This window comes from Aulonocara stuartgranti (assembly GCF_965226115.1).
Source record: "Aulonocara stuartgranti genome assembly, chromosome: 8".
In the NCBI taxonomy this organism is placed as follows: Eukaryota; Metazoa; Chordata; class Actinopteri; order Cichliformes; family Cichlidae; genus Aulonocara; species Aulonocara stuartgranti.
The window spans coordinates 7,706,812-7,726,278 of record NC_138959.1 but is presented as its reverse complement, the minus strand read 5'-3'; the positions used below and the strand labels follow the sequence as shown (position 1 = coordinate 7,726,278).

At 38.5% G+C, this 19,467-nt stretch overlaps 2 protein-coding genes across 16 annotated transcripts in view; one reads left to right on the top strand and one right to left on the bottom strand.

Moving 5' to 3' along the window:
* The window catches only part of LOC309713259 (uncharacterized protein), a 396,604-nt gene extending 389,002 nt beyond the window's left edge, over nt 1-7,602 (bottom strand). For 2 of the 3 annotated variants that reach the window (XM_082544757.1, XM_082544758.1), the window contains exons 1-2: nt 7,541-7,602; nt 5,102-5,169 (exon numbers count right to left, since the gene is read on the bottom strand). In XM_082544757.1, the coding sequence (XP_082400883.1) occupies nt 5,102-5,104 (3 nt within the window). In that variant the 5' untranslated portion in view covers nt 5,105-5,169; nt 7,541-7,602. Of the gene's footprint in view, nt 1-5,101; nt 5,170-5,925; nt 5,993-7,540 lie in introns of all 3 variants that reach the window. The other variant, XR_014278535.1, reaches the window with a different exon arrangement.
* Nucleotides 5,995-19,467, top strand: part of tekt3 (tektin 3) — a 32,183-nt gene continuing 18,710 nt past the window's right edge. For 5 of the 13 annotated variants that reach the window (XR_014278534.1, XM_082544743.1, XM_082544742.1 and 2 more), the window contains exon 1: nt 7,671-7,881. Coding sequence is in view for 6 of the 13 variants with exons in the window: in XM_082544742.1 (XP_082400868.1) it covers nt 7,788-7,881 (94 nt within the window). In the remaining 7 variants the exon portion in view is untranslated. Of the gene's footprint in view, nt 6,044-7,274; nt 7,342-7,670; nt 7,882-18,563; nt 18,655-18,752; nt 19,150-19,467 lie in introns of those variants that run through there. The other 8 variants (XM_082544737.1, XM_082544745.1, XM_082544746.1 and 5 more) reach the window with 7 other exon arrangements.

Sequence of the window (19,467 nt, the reverse complement as noted above, 5' to 3'; positions counted from 1 at the left end):
TGTTATTAAAAATGTCAGCGATGAAATTATTCAGCAGTAACACTTCTCTACTCTACTTCGCAGCACTAGTCACTATGACACTTCTCATGAATAATAAACACATTTACATTTTATGGCTGTTCACTTATGTAAGATTTTAAAAACTTGATTTACTATTGGAATTTTTTTTTCCAATGTTAAATAATTTGCTTTTTTTCTTTTTTCCCCACCACGGTTGAAAAAGTGCCTTGAGTCCAGTGGCAAATTCAGAGCAGTTTAATTAAAAAGGATAGTTTTCTTTTTCTGCTTGGCAGCTCTCCGTAAAGCCGTCTATACACACCAGGAAAAAAAAAAAAAAGTGGTGCTTAAGTGTGAATTTCAATAGTTTGAATGAAAAAAATTACTTGTGGATAGGCTCATTTAAAGATATGCTACTATTGCCCTCTAGTGTTATTTTCATGCAAATACAACTTGAAAATGGATGGATGACAATAAGTTGGAGTGAAAGAGACCAAGTCTGTGGCAGCGTCTGCATTGCAAATAATTATTTATGTTTGTTTTTACTATTCCCCCCCCCCCCCCCCCCCCCCCAATGTGCTAACCAGTGCAGTGCCGTGCCAGCCTTAACCAATATCAGAAGAGCAAAAGACAGTCAATGGGTTATAAATATATCTACACATCGGAAATCTAAATACAGTATGTGAGCTTATTTCAAATCTCTTTCATTTACACTGGTTTATATCAGGTTATTATGGTGTTGGGGGAAAAAAAGGATATTCTGCAAATACCAAAAGCTCAAGCAGATTTCTCAGACTGGTCTGAAGAAAAAAAATATATTCATAGGTTTTCCATCCTTATTCTCCGACATCTTCTCCACAGTGGGAAAGAGTTTGGGGAGATTTAAAATGTCCTCTCTGTTCTTTATACAAATACACCAGGAGTGTGTAAATTTGCTGGAGAAAGCCAGCTCAAATTCCCATTTTCATTAAATCATCTCAACCACAAGCTGACCTTTCTTGTGACCCAGTTTCTGTTTCTCATCCAAAATGTATTAACATAAAAAAGTACTTAATATGCATCATTTCAATATAGAATTAATGTACCCTTTTTGGTCAGAATGCAAAATTCCCAAGCAAGTGAATTTGCTTTTCAAATTGCCAGGAATAAGAATATACATCTTCCAACTGAACCCACCGAAGGTAATTGCCAGTATGACTAATATTGCACCTTTTTGTTTGTCGTTTTCACGATGCAACAAAGGGAGAACAAAATGTATTTTCATGGGCAGCTAAGAGGATTTTTAAATTATGCTTTCAGTAATGCATCTGGTTTGTGTCTCTCTGTGTCTGGAGGAGTACAAATAGTCGGATCACAGTGGTGACTCACTGAAGCAGTCATGTGGAAGTGCCAGTAAGATGAAATCCTGCTAAAAACAGTCCAGGCATTTACCCCAATTTCACACCTCTGTGATGATTAGAACCTTTTCATATCCAGTTGATTCACTCATTTATTCATTTATTTATTTATTTAAATCAAGAGTGTTTCTAGTATATATATTCATGCCTGTGTTCATTTCATTATTTCCCTCTAGGAAAGATTGATTTGATATTTTACTTTAATATTATGTAAACATAGACATCAGGAAATATTAGAAAACAGCTATGCCAAATTCTATATCTGTAATATTCCAGAAGAAAATTTTATTTATTCTCCTGATTAAGTTTTTGCATTAAAATTAGAAAAGGGGTTGAATGGATAACCACTAGATGGAGCTAGTGGCTCTAAGTGACGCTTGAACAAGGGTTTTTCTTCTTCTGAGACCCCAGTGTTTCAGTGTCTTTATTGTTTTATGTTTTTTTTAATCTATATTTTTATTAATTTCACCACTAGTTTTAGTCTTTAAACATTATTTAGGGCATATGCCAAGAGGGAAGATTTAGGAAAATCTATATAGGTGTAACTTTTTGGAGGCAGTTGACCCACAGTCTTGTAGACTTCCACATTCTCAGTGAACATGTTAAAGTGTCATTTGGTAAGTTAAGATAATAAATTTGACAAATGAACAAATACTACAGCTAAGGAAATTTCCTCCATGTTTTTCAAACTTTTTCAATTTAAAAATTTGGCACAAAATATCTGTAATCTAACAAAATTGTTACATTTTTTTAAAATGAAAATTTTATTTTTGATTTTGCTAGTTTTTTCCACAATAACAATAATAAATAATTTTTAAAAATAACATCCTCTTTTAGGTTTTTTGTTTGATTTTAGTCACCTATGATAACCTTTGTTTCGACGGTCATCATATTTCTCACAGGTTAGTGTTACCCTGTTTTTTCTTGTGTTGTCCTTTCTAACGTTATTTTCTCATTTTTGGAGCAGAAACGTTGACTTGCACATCTTCCCCTTTTACATTATTATAAACAGTTGCAGAATGAGGTCAACATCATCTTTGTTGATTAAGGTTTTTAAAAAATATGTTATAATGGCATTTTCACCTTATCTCCCTTTGGTAAATCCAATGCAAACAGTTTGGTATTTATTTTCACATAAGCAGTGATGACACATGGATGATCTCGAGCCTGTGGGAATGACTTAATGGAATGCAAACGATGAGCTGGAAATCTCTAATGCTGTGAAATGCTGGGTTCAAATTTTATTAATCATATAGCAGAATCCAGACTGGCAGCCTTTCCAAGTTACGCCTCACCTTTTACGCCTGTGATAGGCTCCAGATCCTGTGTATGGATGGTTGAATACAACATTATTTCAAATTAAAATAATGACTAATATATTCAAAGTGCTTTACATCATCTTTATAATTGTGTATATGGGAGTGATTTATATCAATAAAAAATATTTGCATATTATTGACCCTTTTTCTCTCAACATATATTTGGCAAAGACTGAATTTAATCATAATTTGGCTCTTTTTAACCCTCTGATGCATAGTGGTCACTGGAGTGGACAGCTACTAAAACGTACATATCTCTTTAATGCATTGGTTTCTATGGTGGAACTGCATATTAGCCTCTAGAGTGCTCTCTGCTGCCATGCTCCATTGAGGTCAATTCAGTGTTCAGTTAGTGCAACTGCAAGTAAATTTCCTCTGAATCAAAGATGGCAGACAAACTGTCACCCCTGCCGACCACTGCTGGCATATCCTGTCAATCCTTCTATGCTAAAAGAGCCCAACAGGTAAAAAAAAATATGATGATATGCAGTAACATCTAGGGAAGGATATTATCTGTTTGGAATAAGAAATTGTTATGTCTAATATGTAGAAAACTACAATTAACCATGTGTCCACTGTAGTGGACATCATGCATTACCCACTATATTTTTTTAACATAAGTCATAAATTGTCTCACTGTTTTTTGGGACTGTTTTGGTTATAATTAAGCATATAATTGTTACATTTATAAGCTACTCATTTAAAATATATATTTCTGTGCAGATCAGCTGTAGTTTGAGTTACTATAATAATTATTTTATCATATTTTGTAGACTTCAAATGCAGCAAAGAATAAGGCAGCGTACAGAATAGTCCAGGAAATTCCATCCAGCTCCAGTGATGATGATTTCATTGATGAGTGCAGTGATGAGGAGTTCAGTGATAAGTCCAGTGATGATAAGAGTGGCTGCCAGAGCAGAACAGAGACATAGGAACTACGGATGATGAAGACACAGACAGTCAGGATGCAGAAAGTGAGAACGATGAGGGGCAGGATGAAGAGGAAGGTCAGTATGATCAGGGAGCTGTGGGAGATGGGTACATGGCACCTGACCATACTCAAGCCCGCAAAAATATTTGGAAAGTCCAAGACAATGACTTGGTTGGAGACTTGCCTCCTTTTCTAGGAGAGTGGAAATTGAATGTGGAGGGGAAGGATCCCATAGATTTCTTCAGACATCTGTTTCCAGCAGATCTAATTGATAATATAACATACAACTGGTGGTGGTCAGAGGGCCCGGTGGCACCAGTGTCCGGCAGCCTCGCCTCTGTCAGTGCGCCCCAGGGTGGCTGTGGCTACATTGTAGCTTGCCATCACCAGTGTGTGAATGTGTGTGTGTGAATGGGTGGATGACAGGTTGTGTAAAGCGCTTTGGGGTCCTTAGGGACTAGAAAAGCGCTATACAAATACCGGCCATTTACCATTTACAACACCAACTTGTATGGGAAAGAACTGTCAGTAACAAGAGAAGAGATTCTCCCTCCAGCAATGCAAAAGAGGAAGACCCAGTGGGACCCCACAACCCGTGAAGTGGAGAGCAGTCACCAAAGTAGCCTGTGAGGTCAGGTTTGCCACAGGATATCACTGGCCCCAACTGACCGAGGTGAAAAATGCAAACAGGTGCCATGATGTTGTGTGCACACGGAAGACCAAATACATCTGCATGCAATGCTGTGTGCCATTGTGCCCTGGATGCGTTGCAAACTTTCGCACAGCCTAGGTGTGATGAACATAGAACTGTTTGGAGATGCAGAGACTAAGATGTCAGTTTGGGTTTTCTTCCAGCATGCTACTAAGGGCTTGGTAATACTGTCCTGCATCGTTATAGAACTGTGTAGACTCAAAAATGTTTCTCTTGTTGGAGATAGTTTGCCATATTCAGGTGTAGGATTCATAGCTAGGACTGTTGATTGGTTTTGTTATTTACGTCTAAACATTGGGGCCTTATGAGTTGAAAGTTCCAAAAAAATTGCTGAGATGTTTTTCAAAGGATACAAGCAAACAAGTGTTTGTATATTTACAATAGAACACAAGGTAATTAATTTTTACAGTAAATTCACAGTATTTCATGCTAAGTGCTCAGGCGCATGTAGTCCACTGGAGTGGACAAGTTTATAACTTTATAAAAAAAACATATTTTTGAAAAAAAAAGAGTTAAACATTTTTTTTCATGTCCTGAGAAGAATAAAAGCACTTAAGAAAAAAATCTTGACCAAGGCTTTCATAATTCATGCATCAGAGGGATAAAGCACAATTTTGAGAGTTAAGATTACAGTTCATGTGTTTCTAGAATAATTGTTGAGGAGAACCTCTTATGCTGAGTCCTTTAATGCAGCATCACTTAAATGTACCTTTAAACAAACATTGAAAATCTCTTCCAGACTTACCATCAGTCCTTTCTTTCTTTGTTTAGTCTGAGCAGATGTGTTTTTCTCCTTTAATCCACCATTTTATCCTGTAATAAGATACAATTGTATTCACAAGAAAGCAGGGCAGTGCACTGTGTATTCATGTGCACACAAAGCAGTATAAAAGAAGAAAAATACATACAATTTAATACACTAACCCCAATGACTGAACTTGATTTTGTCTACCAGCTCCATGTAATGTAGTAATGAACATGTGTATTTGTTAAAAAAAAGATTTTTAATATGTGAATGCTGAGAAAAAACAACCAGGTTAAAGTATACCCCTTTACTAAGAGGTATAAGTGAATCACATGCAGCTTAAACACTTAAATATTTAGTTTTAGTTGTGCTGAGCCAGCAACTCAATCTTTTCAAATGAGACCACGGTTAAACAAACCAATGTGGCTGTATAATGAAACTAGAAGCTAGCACCTTGATGTGTCTAACTGTGTATATAGCTGTGATTGAGTTTACAACAAAAGGCATGCAATGACTTGTGTTGTTATTGCAGTGGAGAATACATACATAGCCTGGTTGTGTTCTTTGCTTTCCTAAATATTACAAAACTGATTCAGTTAAATGCATATGTCGATTGTGAAAGCTGTTTAAAATGATCCATCAACTCAAGGACCAAGGTCTGGCGCTCATAAATTAAAACTAATGAGGTTGGCAGGTGACTTTTTTCATGGACATATGCAATTTTCAGCCGAGCAAAGCACATTTAAGTGAAGGTGTAACAGCCGGACACTAACAGCTTTCACTAGAGTGGTCTGGAATAACAGGACTCTGGAAAAGGCCCCCACCTGCAGGACTGGGTGCTTGCATGAACCCTTTTTTCAAGTGTGGTTCTTCTAAGCCAAGCTTCAAACCCTCAAACCAAAGAGAAACCAGGACAGGATATTTTAGTGCAAGTTTTTTCAGGTGGTGCATTTAAATGGACAAATTTTATTTTTCCTTCATTCCTTTAATAGATTTTAGCTGATGCTAAGCATTTCAGCATAGCTCCATATTTCGAATCATCAGCAGAAAAACAAAAACAACTTGTCAGGTTCTCATTAATCATGATATTAATCATGCTAAATGGATTGAAAAGGGACCAATGTGAGAAGTGCGTGATGGAGGTTAGCAGAGGTGGAGGTTACAGAAACACATTCTAAAGATATTACCATATTAACATTTCTAAATTCTTTTAATGATTAATCCTTTGAAGTTATTGTACTAATATAAGTTATTTTATCAAATGAAAATACATTATTTTGAAGTATCTCTAATGTAACATTTGGAAAAGTTAGTAACAATGTCATTTAATAATTAATTAAAACTAATGAGGTTGGGTCTAGCACTTTATATAGCCTCTGTAGAAACTATCTACACCCTCACTTATCTTAACTGCACTACTGTATAGCTCTGTGTAAATAATCATTCTGTACATTCAATAAGCTTTAATCCTACAACTGTTTACAACTTGCATAGTTCCCATTTCTGTATAGCTGTATATCTCAGATTTCTGTAAAGTTATTTATTTCATATTCTGTATAGTTTTTCATATTTATATCCTGTTCATAGCCTGTACATAGCTTGTACTCACTACAGCCTTTACATACTTAGTTATAGAATATTCACAACATACTTCATACCGTGTACATTATAACATACCATAATAGACCCATTTCTGTAGTATACTCACATATCTATATTATTGCTAATATATATTGTAATATATCTATATCACTAAAGCACTTCTGGATGGATGCAAACTGCATTTCGTTGCCCTGTACCTGTGCATGTGCAATGACAATAAAGTTGAATTCTATTCTATTCTATTTTTTGAAATGTGGCAACATGCTAACTGGACGCTAACAACTAGCAATATTCAACTAGCTGTGGCAAAAAACTTTACATTCACCAGTGTAAGGTACACCTTGCTGATACTTGGATGGACCCCCTTTTGACTTCAATACTAACTTCATTTTTTGTGACATAGATTCAATGAAGTTGTGAATCTCCCATCCCTAAACATATCTATGGCAGTGTTGCCAACTTAGCGACTTTGTCGCTATATTTAGCGAGTTTTCAGACCCCTTAGCGACTTTTTTTTTCTAAATAAAGTCGCTAAAAAAAGACGTGAAAGCACGTATCGCTTTTACTCTCAACAAGCAGCGGGTGCTGTAACGCAGTCAGTTCTTCTTTTACTCTTATGCTGTTTTGTGGATCACAAGGTTTAAAACTACTTATAAACACACACACACAAAGTAACTCCACCAGAGTGCCTATTTCGGGTCACTTTTGCCGGTCCAAGCCCGGGTAAAGGAGCAGGGTTGGAATTGTGACATTAAAAAAAACAATAATTGCTAAAAGAAATTTAATTTGTAGTTCTAAATAAACTCTAAATGCATTTAGGACGTTTTTTTTACTCACTTTATGTCTCTTCCACGATGTTATTTCTCTCTCCAACAATGTAGGTTACAATTAGATTAGCATGACCAATTATGCAAATTAGACGATGACGTCATTTAGCGACTTCTAGCGACTTTTAGGACAACCAATAGCAATTTTCCTTACTGAGGAGTTGGCAACACTGATCTATGGTACTCTATTGGAAATCTGGTGACTCTGGAGGCTATTTGAGTACAGCACACTTAATGTTCAAAAGAAGACGTTTCAGATGACTAGAGAACTAATGGCATGGTGTGTTATCCTGTTTGAAGCTGAAGATGTGGCACACTCTGATCATGGACATGGTCAGCAACAATACTCAGGTAAGCTGTGGTGTTTAAATTATGCTAGGTTGGTGCTAAAAGAATGTTACAGCAGCAGTCTGAAGTTAATAAAGGGCATGGTGGATTCATACCTTCATGCTGAATGCACCTTGCCTTCATCTCAATGTTATAGCAAATTTTAAGACCTGGCCTTTTTTCCAAAACGCTTTCTGTTGTACAATATTGGTGAGCCCATGCAAATTGTAGCCTCAGTTTCCTGTTCTTAGCAGATACGAGTGACACATATATGCTGCTGTAGCTCTTCTGCTTGTTTGATGTGTTGCACATTTATAGAAACTCTTCTGCATCTTTGGTTGTAATGAGTTACTGTTGCCCTTCTGTTAGCTCGCAGCAGTCTGGCCATTCTCCTATGACCTCTGGTAGCAGCAAGGGTTTGTGTAGAGCTCTTTGTATTTAACACGTTTAGGCAGCATTGGCAGCTCTAAGAGGAAATACTTTAGTGTGCTTAGCTGAATTAATTGTTCTTAGCTATAAGTGTTTTCTTATTTGGAGTATTTTTTTCTTTTTTGGGAGGATTTAACCGTTAGATTAGGTATTTGATAAAATACACATTAAATGCCAATGAAGATCCATCCATCCATGCATAAACACTTATACAAAACAGGGATTATTGGTATGAAATTATATGAAATTATAGTACACTGGATGTTGTCACCTATCACAGTAAGCTGGCAAAGTCTTCACATGCCATAGCTTCACATTGCCTCTCTGACATTATACATCCTGTCTGTTACTACTGGAAAACGGACAAACAATCCCTTTCAGTTTCCTCTTAGCGTTTCCTGCTGTCAGCTGAGGGGTCCAGGCAACACCCTTTTCTTCACCCCTCTTGGATTTAACCTCAGCAGGGTGGACCGAGTCAGCTTCCTTCCCCATAAAGTGGCTTTTAGGAGGAAGGGCTGTGGTGGTGTTGGAGAGGGGGTTGGGTTGGAAAGGCATATTTATGTTTTCATCTTCACCCTGGAAAGAGAGGAAAGGAGCCATTGCATGCATATTCCCTCTTGCTCACTCTTTCTCTCTGAATGAAAATCCTGGGGTGGGGTTGCGAATGATTTTGCAACAAAATGCAGGGGAGGAAATGAACTGGACGGTACTTTACTACTATATCATGTGCACCTCCCTTTCCCCTCTAGTGTTTATTTTTTTGGAAGATGTTTTGTGTATTTGTGTGTGTGTGGTTAAAGATATCCCGAGGAAGGGTTTCTAGTTTGTGGTCATAGCTCCAGGATTTGGGGGTTATATTCCTGAAACCCTTCATAAAATTTGTCCAACACAGACAAGCTCAATATCCAGCAGGAAATGACCTCACTGTTGCCAGCTCCCATCCTACATCCAGTATGGCTGATGTGTTAATTGTCACTGAGTCATGACTGCCAAATACTTCAGAAATTTCCTGTGTCGATAAAGCTGATTCATTTTTGTGGTACGATATTGTACAATAAAAAGCAAGATCGTAAGATAGTTAGTCACTCTTGTACAAATATATGACAGAATAAAAGGATACAAGCTCATATGACGCCAAAGTAAGGAATTAATTGAAAGGTCAAGAAGTGTCTCCACTATATCAAATTCCTACAATGAATAAAGGCCACCATCTCTACTTCTGTAATCTTAAATATTGATATCCTACATGAACTGGCATTTCGAAACTCCCGAGGCTTACCGATCTTTTTTTCACATATTACATTTTGGAGCTTTGCTTGAGAATTTGGGCCATAATGCTAGTAGAGATTTCCTGTCGGATGCAGAAAATGAAAAATGAGTACTTCTGACTATTTAAAGGTCTGATTCACAACAACATTTACTTTACAAACCAAGCAAGCCTCATGTTGACTGGCAGTGGTTATAGCCACCAGCACAATAATGAGCCATTAAGCCAGCCATTCACAAACCTCAGTCACTATAGCCATGCATCACCAGCAGACTGTTAGTTTTCTTTTTACTTTTTTTGCACAATTTGTCCTTGAAGCGGAGAAATGCGCAGCCATTAAGTGTACAAGTTTTAGACACTGGAAAGTTGGTGCAGAGCATTAAATCTTTCAGACTTGCCCTGTTTTTCATTAACCTGACAGCACCCTGATTACTTTTTAATAGTCTCAACACAGGATAAGTGTGTTTGTACAAAACTGCATAAAAATACAGACATTTACATGATTACCACATACTGATGTCAGAAAGAAACAACTATAAAAGAAACCTTGGACTTGTGTAGCCTTTTGCTCGACATAGAAACTTGGAAATGACAAATGGAGTATGAGGACAGAGTATGCAGACTGGCAAGGGAGTATGAGAGGCAAGAAGAGGCCATTCAGATGGTGGAAAGACATGCAGGAAGCTCAGAATATCTCCTTTAGAGAATATTTGATGGGGGTGTGGCTTCCACCACCACCTCCACCACTGGAGGTGGTGGTGGAAGCCACACACCTAATAGGCAGCTAAGAGGCAGCTCCTTCATACCGTCAATAGTCAGTCCTAACAACACATTACACATCAATCGATTTAAACACTCTATTGTAAGTAGGCCTACTGTCCAGTCTTGAAAACATCAGGTGGACCCTGGCTCGCCATTAATCCTGAATGTTGGAATAAAGCTCTCAATATTAATGTCAGACTAACCTCCAAGTTGCTGATGAAGACAGGAATGTTTCATATTCCATGTTGAAAGTGGTTTAAGTTTAGCATTTAAGTGAATTTAAATGTAATTTAATTGTAGCAACACTTATGGATGTCAATATTTCGCTGCTTAACTATAATATTTGACAGCATAGAGAATGTTTCAGAAGGCCGCTAAACCACAAAGAGATTCAGAGAGTGACGATCAACTTCCTTCCTCGTATCCAGGAATTTTCTGTCGAGCATGCAAATGGCCAAGAAGTTTTCACAAGGACCACACACAGTGTAATACAGCACCTCCTTTTTAGGTAACGGGTTTATTTACATGGGCACTATATGTATCAACCACCTCAAAAAAGGAAAAACCAAATACATGTGCAAATAATTACTTTCATATGCTTGCAAACTATTTAAATTGTTGAGGCGTTTTGTCTGTGAAGACTATGAAGCATTTCTAGAAAAACAGGCAAACAATCCCTCCTCATAGATTGCACGAGGATTCAGCTCAGAACCTCAGTAACAGAAATTCACTTTCTCCCGTGCTGTTTCCCACCTGCTTCTAAAACATCTGACGTCATCCCAGAACTGTCAGATGTAAAGAGTATGTGAGTGATGCAGAAAAACAGCATGACTCTGCCCATTTTTCACCCTGTGCTTTACGCTGTGCACACAGAGAAAAACAGAGATACTAAAATAACACATGCAGAACTTACACAAACTTATAGTGATCACTAAACCCTCCTGCTCGTATAGTATTGCATATCAAAAAACATATTTACTTTTTTTTGGCGTGTTTTACATTGACTTAAAATCCAGATTAATTCATGTAGCTCATGTAGGACTTACTAATTGTAACTCAGCAAATAGGAATTAAATTGATATGATGAAATTCCACCTTCTGTAAAGTTCTGTTGTTCTGTAAGCTTAAAAGGTTTAAAAGATGGTAAAAACAATAGTAGTGAGTGGATGTGTAAATGTTTTTCCGGACCAACTCCAATCCACTTTGTTGAAGGAGGGACTTGTCATCTCACTTCACCTTCATAAGCATGCACAATTATTTATTCAGCCTCTCTTTTGCAACACTGAAACAATGTTTACCTTTAACTAACTTTAAAAGAGTTACCAGTAGCTGTATTTATGCATCCTATCCATACAAACGGAATATTTTGGAATGATCCTTCTGTTAACTGGACTACAAAGCTTCAGTTCTTGCCTTTTCTTGGAACACACAAAGACAGAACTGTGTTTGACCTTGATTTAGCCGAGTCAGCAACTTGATTTAGCTAACTAAGAGAAAGTATGATATCAGCTTTTGCTAAACTTGCAGACTGATTTTGCCCCACATCCTCCACAGTGTTGTCTTGCTATTAAGGTCAGTTTTCAAAACCAGTGGAGACATGAGGAATGACAAAGTTGAATATTAACTTTTTAAATTATCTCATAAAACGTCTGGCAGTTCGTATCTCGCTCAGGCCGCTTATTGAAGCAAAACAAGGATAATGTGTCCTTTACTTCCATCAATATTATCTTTAGGCTAATAGAAACTTTGATATCATTGTGGCCTATCACATCGCCCGTGTACCCCTAGACAAACTGATTCAGTTGTTTTAAGTGTAGGTGTAGATATGACCCTTGACTTCAAAAACACATCTTGCGCAGCAACCGAATGATGTGTCTACATGTGAGGCATACTTACATAAACCCAGGATAGCCTTTCAGCGGCTGTAAATACACAACCATGCAAGTGTAAATCATGGTGTATCTTACTGTAGCAGTGACCCGTCTGATATCTTGTTGAACGGTTGCCTTGACACATGCACATGCAAGCACACGATAAATGCAAATACACATGGATAGACATGGCTATGGAGCTTGTGGCTGTGCAAACCACACAGTGAACTTTAGACATGTTTTGAGGGGTGTATTTATAAATGGCGAGCCCACCCAGCCTGGCATGCTTCAGATGCTTTGGGTGTTACCAGAACTGGCACCAATAAAGGACAGCAGCATTCCTGAAGCTCTCAACACTGGAGGCAAAAGGGCCAACTATAGCAATATTTGGGGTTCTTTATGGTCTGATACACAAGGTTTCACACACTAGTTGGAGGAATTTGTCATCCTATTCAAATCAACACTTTTTGTTGGAAAAGGTCACTCGGGGCATTTTAAGTGACTGGGCGTGTCTGCAGCGTTGACTGATCTGAGTGTATGTCAGGTCACAAGGGCAGGATCATCCTATTTAGCATGTCCAGAAAATAGCTGCTCTCTCTCATGCGCAGCCCTCTCTGTTCTAACACAAACACACACTAAGCAGACTTGGGTGGAAGTCTCCAAACCCTAACCCCGTGCAAACTTTCCATTCTCCAATCTGTGGTTTAAAATAAAAAAACATCTACTAGCTTGTTTTTGGTACGCGACACTACATCAAATAACACACAAATAAATTACAACAGCTTTAAGATTAACAATTTGAAACCACATATGAGAACGTGAGAGCAGAAACTGAAATGTTGTGGCTTGTGATTGCCTGAGCTGTGAGTCATAAGGACTTTTTTCTTTTTAAGGTCAAATTAAGTTTTTCTTCTGTTCTAAATCAGATTATGCTACCAGATCAATCCTAATAACAATAATCATAATCAGATATTAATATTTAAAAAAAATCACATTTCATCTACATCATTATGCATATATCCAAACTAAGCTATGGATCTACCTTCATATTTATGAGCGAGAGTTATAATATTGATCTTCTCATTAAACTCTTGGCAGGAACATGGATAATGTAAAAATATATTTCTCCAATTATTTTGAACTAATTGTCAAAATTACATCTCAGTGCAAAACTGAAACCCCTTCTGTGTCAGTAGGGCACAGACCATTCAGACCAAAACATGGCAGCACATTACAGTAAGTGCCGCCATTTAACCTTAATTACTTTATCACAGACACTGAAAATGTAAATGAGTATATTAAAGTCCGTCCGAATACTCTGCAGGTGATGTTGTAATTGGTGTTGTAAAACCTAAGGGGAAATAATTTTGCTTTATAGGCTGAGAGAAGATGCCTTAAGTCAAAAGAGTGCAGCAAAGAAAAGCAAACGGTGGATCTCAGAGTACAAATGCCCACAGAGAGTTGCGGTGGCCAACAAAAAAGGAAGAAAAAGAAAGATGGAGGTAGCAAAGATCATCACAAACCCCTCAATGTGAGACAGACTAGTGAATGTGATTCTGATTCTGTCTACAAAGGGAATCATACTTGAGAGCCTTATTTATTATTTTTGCGTCTGTACATATAGAAACCTATCCAGTTTAAATGATGATACAAACCCTTGCATTAACGTCATTTCAGATTAACGCTGACAGCACTAGTGGGAACACAATGAATATGACTGCACATTTACGCCGACATCATCCTAGTGCAAAGACAAGTGGAAGCAGACAAAAACAACAAGCACGCATGCTACAAACTTTACCCGAGTCATTTAGACAGCCGTTAGCACGTGATTCTCCTTATGAGAGTATACCCCAGAAAAAGCGTATAGTATAGCTTTTATTTTGGAAAGAGCCATTTCTCTGTAATAAACTCTTTTCTAAAGATGAGTGATTTCTCGATCAACTAGATTAATTATTTTATCCCTTTGTTGTTTCAGCAACATTAAATTTAAAAACTGTACGTTTGAGTTAAAATATATATTTATAATTTTAATAAATGACAAATTAAAAAAGCATGAACATTTATTGTATCGAAAAAATATCGAACCGTGACACCAAAGTATCGAACCGAACCGAACCGTGAATTTTGTGTACCGTTGCACCCCTAGTAGACAGTATGATTTACAAGTTCATTTCAATTCATATAGTGCCAACTCACAATAACAGTTGCCACTATATGGCACTTCATTTTGTAAGTTTGGCGGGTTTTTTTTGTTTTGTTTTTTGTCTACAGTAATAGAAAGAAAGCATCAACAATCAGACGACCCCTATGATCAACCATCTGGAAAGCACAAGTTGGATTAAACTCCCTTTTAACAGGTAAGTCTCCAACAGAACCAGGATCAAGAAGTGGTTCCAATTTGCTGTGACCAGTTGGGTTCCTTCAAATGTATCATTTATCAGTCAGTTAGCTACACACATTTCTACAGAACCAAAAGGAAAAACCAGAAAAACACACAAAACAGCCAAAAGGAAAAATTTCTCTGTAAAAAGAATAGAGCCAACAGATTTTGGTTGTTATGAAGACTTGGAGTTTTAATTGTTGTTATCAAGCCAATTAAAGTACTTTAAGGAGCTTTGAAACCATGTGGTTATGCTTTGACTAAAAACCTAGAACTATATTTGTAGCTTTCTCACTTCAGGAACACAATGCTTATATTAAAAGTGAATGTGTAAATATGTGAGTAGTCAAGGATATGGCCCATTTTGAAATTATATTCTGTATGCAGAGTCTAGGCTCAGGAAATTAGATTTTAGGAAGCAGATACTCTTTATTCTTTTTTCTTGAACTTGTCCAGAAGAGCGTCAGCAAGTTCAGGTCACAAGTAATAGAATAGAATAGAATTAGAATAGAATTCAACTTTATTGTCATTGCACATGCACAGGTACAGGGCAACGAAATGCAGTTTGCATCCATCCAGAAGTGCTTTAGTGATATAGATATATTACAATATATATTAGCAATAATATAGATATGTGAGTATATTACAGAAATGGGTCTATTATGGTATGTTATAATGTACACGGTATGAAGTATGTTGTGAATATTCTATAACTATAAGTATGTAGTGAGTACAAGCTATGTACAGGATATGAACAGGATATAAATATGAAAAACTATACAGAATATGAAATAAATAACTTTACAGAATCTGGGATATACAGCTATACAGAAATGGGAACTATGCAAGTTGTAAACAGTTGTAGGATTAAAAATTATCGAATGTACAGAATGATTATTTACACAGAGCTATACAGTAGTGCAGTTAAGATAAGTGAGGGTGTAGATAGTTTCTACAGAGGCTATATAAAGTGCTAGTGGTTGTGAGTGGTGGTTCAGTCCGTGTTATTATTGTGTTTGAGGGTACAGTTGTCCATTGTGGGTGTGTGTATGTTCAGTCCATGAGTTTAACGTGGGTCAGATGTCAGGAGGCAGAGTTCAGGAGTCTGACAGCTGTGGGGAAGAAGCTGTTCCGGTACCTGGTGGTCTTAGTCCGGAGGCTCCTGTGGCGCCTCCCAGAGGGCAGGAGGGTGAAGAGTCCATGTGATGGGTGACTGGGGTCTTTGATGATTTTCCCAGCCCTTTTCAGACACCGCTTCCTGTAGATGTCTTTTATGGCAGGAAGTGGTGCTCCGGCGATGCGCTGGGCAGTTTTCACGACCCTCTGCAACGCCTTCCGGTCCGAGGCAGAGCAGTTCCCGTACCAGACTGTTATACAGTTGGTCAGGATGCTCTCGATGGTGCAGCGATAGAAGTTCACCAGGATGTCTGAGGACAGGTGGTTCTTCCTCAGAGTCCTCAAGAAGAAGAGGCGCTGGTGAGCCTTCTTGACCAGCTTGGAGCAGTTGGTCGTCCAGGTGAGATCCTCGGAGATGTGGACTCCCAGGAACTTGAAGCTGCTCACACGCTCCACAGCCGTCCCCTTAATGTGGATGGGTGGATGTGGCTCAGCATTCCTCCTGTAGTCCACGATGAGCTCCTTGGTCTTCTCGGTGTTAAGCAGCAGGTTGTTTCTGTCGCACCACTCAGCCAGACGATCCACCTCCTCCCTGTAGGCGGCCTCATCGTTGTCACTGATGAGGCCAATCACCGTGGTGTCATCTGCAAACTTAATGATGGTGTTGGAACCATCAGCAGGTCTGCAGTCGTGGGTGAAGAGGGAGTAGAGGAAAGGGCTCATCACACAGCCTTGTGGTACACCGGTGTTCATCGTGATTGTAGATGAGCAGCGGTTATCCAGCCGGACATGTTGGGGGCGGTTGGTCAGGAAGTCCAGTAACCATTTGCAGATGAGGGAACTGATACCCAGGTCTGTCAGTTTCCTGATGAGTTGTGAGGGGTGCATCATAATAAGCTCATTTATAATATAGATGCAACCAGACTCTACTGCAGGAGAATGCATGAGTAGACGAGGATAGGAAGCACTAACCTGTGCAAAAACCATAATCACTAACTATAATCAGGTGAAGAATGGGTGCTACTCTCTTGTGGGTTTCTAAAAATGAAGAGAAACCACTTCATTACAGTGAAGGAAGGGAGAAAATTTATATTTTAACTACTTGGAACTTTGAAATTGTGTTAGCCTTTGTGGGAAAGTTGCATTCTTTGTAGCGGTGAGCTGCTGCCCTGTCTGCTCCTCATTACTGCTTTAATGATAGGCCAGGTAACTGAAGCAGAACCAGCTTCAAAAATTCAACTTCTGTGTTTGCTTTTCTATATTTGCCGTCTTCCTTATTCCCTTCCACTCTCTCCATTTTACTGCTTTTTTATTTATCAAGTAATTTTTTCTCCATTTCCTTCCATTTACCACGCCTGTTATTAACATCTTTTGGCATAAAGCCTCAAGACAAAAATTTCAGACAGCGCCATTCTTATCGGAAACAGCTTGTTAGGTGTGAAGCCCCTTTGCTGTGTGCCACACACCTAGTTACAGCCTGCCTACATAACGTAAAATATTTGGATGAAACTGCTGGAAACTGCGGCATCAAACAAAGCCTACACTGTTCTGCTCACACAGACACAAGGGTGGCGACAAAGAGCACCAAACATAGCGTGTGATGGGATGCAGTGTATGGACATTCGCTTGAATCCTCTTATTTCTCCCTCCACAGTTTACTACGTGCATTCTCTCAGTTAAGGAAAATGTCCTTGTTTTACCATGTCTCCTCCTCACTCTTGGACATTTCCTCTGTTTCTCCTTTCTCTACTTGCCTTATAGTGTTCTTTCAGCCTCTTATGCTGAATCATTTTCATATTGGCTTTCAAATTTTTTATATGCCCTTCTGCTAAATTCACAAGCTCATCAACCCTCTTCAAGACAGACAGATGCCCTCCATTTAGCCTCCCTCGTTCTGCAGTTTCTCCGGAGAGCAATTTTCTAAAAAGCTCTTAAAGGTTCTTCCTGTCTGTAAAGCTCACAGCAGCCACTCCCACAGGATGGATTCTGGTCTGCGGATGAAGAAGAAATGTTTGTAAATATACCTTACATCACAGTTGCTTCATGCTGAAATGTCATTAATTCTCACTGATATAACTTGTTAATAACCAGAGTGGGAGGGCGGTATGATATCATTTTGGACGGTGGGGGATTATTGATTGCGCTCATCTATTTCTTTCATCACTGCAGGCAGGTAGTGAAAATTTCACAGTTTGTCACACGTAACAGGTCTTTGTTTGTCTTTGCAGACAGCAGGCATTGAGCTGCAAAAAACCCTACACCTAATAAACAGTAAAGTAGCACTTCTGTCATGCAGGCATTCACTTATGCAACAGTTCCCTGTCTGCAGACCTTCTAAGGACAAGAGGAGACAATGCAATTTATTTCCTTTGCTGGTGCTGTTATTATGATTATGTTTCTGTGCACAGATCCAGTTCTCACTAGGATTGCTGAGCTCTAAGATTTCACAGCTGTACTGTCTGGTTGTGAGCAGTTGTAAGCTGAGGGAAACAGTATGACGGAAACACATCTGAATGTGTGCATGTCTAAATATATACATGTGGTAAATGAAAATAGTCCAGTTCCCACTGGCTTAGAAATCCTGAAGATAACCAATATTATATTTACAGAAAATTCTCTGTGCACACTATATGTACCATTGAAAAAAAATCTGTTTACTTTATCATTATGCATGAAAACCAAAATTCATAATTGTAGATATGCATTATATAGGTTATATAATCTATATAATGCATATCTGTGTAAAACCTTTATATCGGCTTCTTTCTCTCCGATCTTTTAGGAGATAAATGAAAAAGAGCTGAGTGCACAAAACATTAAAACTTTGCATATCATTTGTTTGACCCTGAATACTTTGCATGCTTCTGAAAACATGCAGGACTAGTTTTTGATGATGCTTCAGTGATTATACACCTGGTCAGCCAGACAGTTGATCGGATGGAGCTGGCAGAGGTCCGACTTCTCACAAAGTAAGGGACATCACCTTATATTACCCCACCATACTCTCCTACACAGTGAAACAATTGCAAACATCACAGTGATGAAGCTTATGCTCTTTCATATGCAGCTGTCCAGGGGACAGTACGATGAGGTTTTCCACTGCAGGATCAGTGAAATCCCATCCCTAGTGCAGCTGTGCCCTGCTGTCCTCAGTGGCCAGGATCAACAACATAGGCACGTGATGCCCATTCTGGGTAAATGAGAGGAGAGAGAGAGGGAAGGAGGCACTAAAACACTGAAGGTCTTCCTCTGCTTCTCATGCTGGCTGGGAGCAGCACGCAGTGTGGTAAGAGGTTTTGGGTGGTCACCTTAAACAGTGAGTGAAAAAAACTGCGTTAGATAAGTGCAAGTTCACCGCAGCAGCTTGTTTTACACACAGAACCAGAGCGGGAGAGATGATAGCACTCGTACAGAGAATTAGAGGCATATGGAACTGAAAGAGATACATTTGATTGCTACATCTGGTAAATATGTTTAAATATATCAAATTCTTAACTGTTCAGGTCTGACTTGGTGTAATTGTTTTGGTGCACTACTGAATAAAATTGGTGATCTAAAGTTCGAAAGGTTAAAACAAAAAACAGTAAGTATAGTCGACAGAACAATCCACAAAAAGAAGAGTTAAATACAAAAGGCCTACTAAGAAATCTTATCAGTTACAGACCTTACTTTTGCTGACTTTGTCTCCTACTGAGGTAATTGTGCATTCCCAGCTGCTGCATGCTATCCTCTGTACACACAAGATGAGGGCATATAATTGCCACAGATCCACGAGAGCCAGC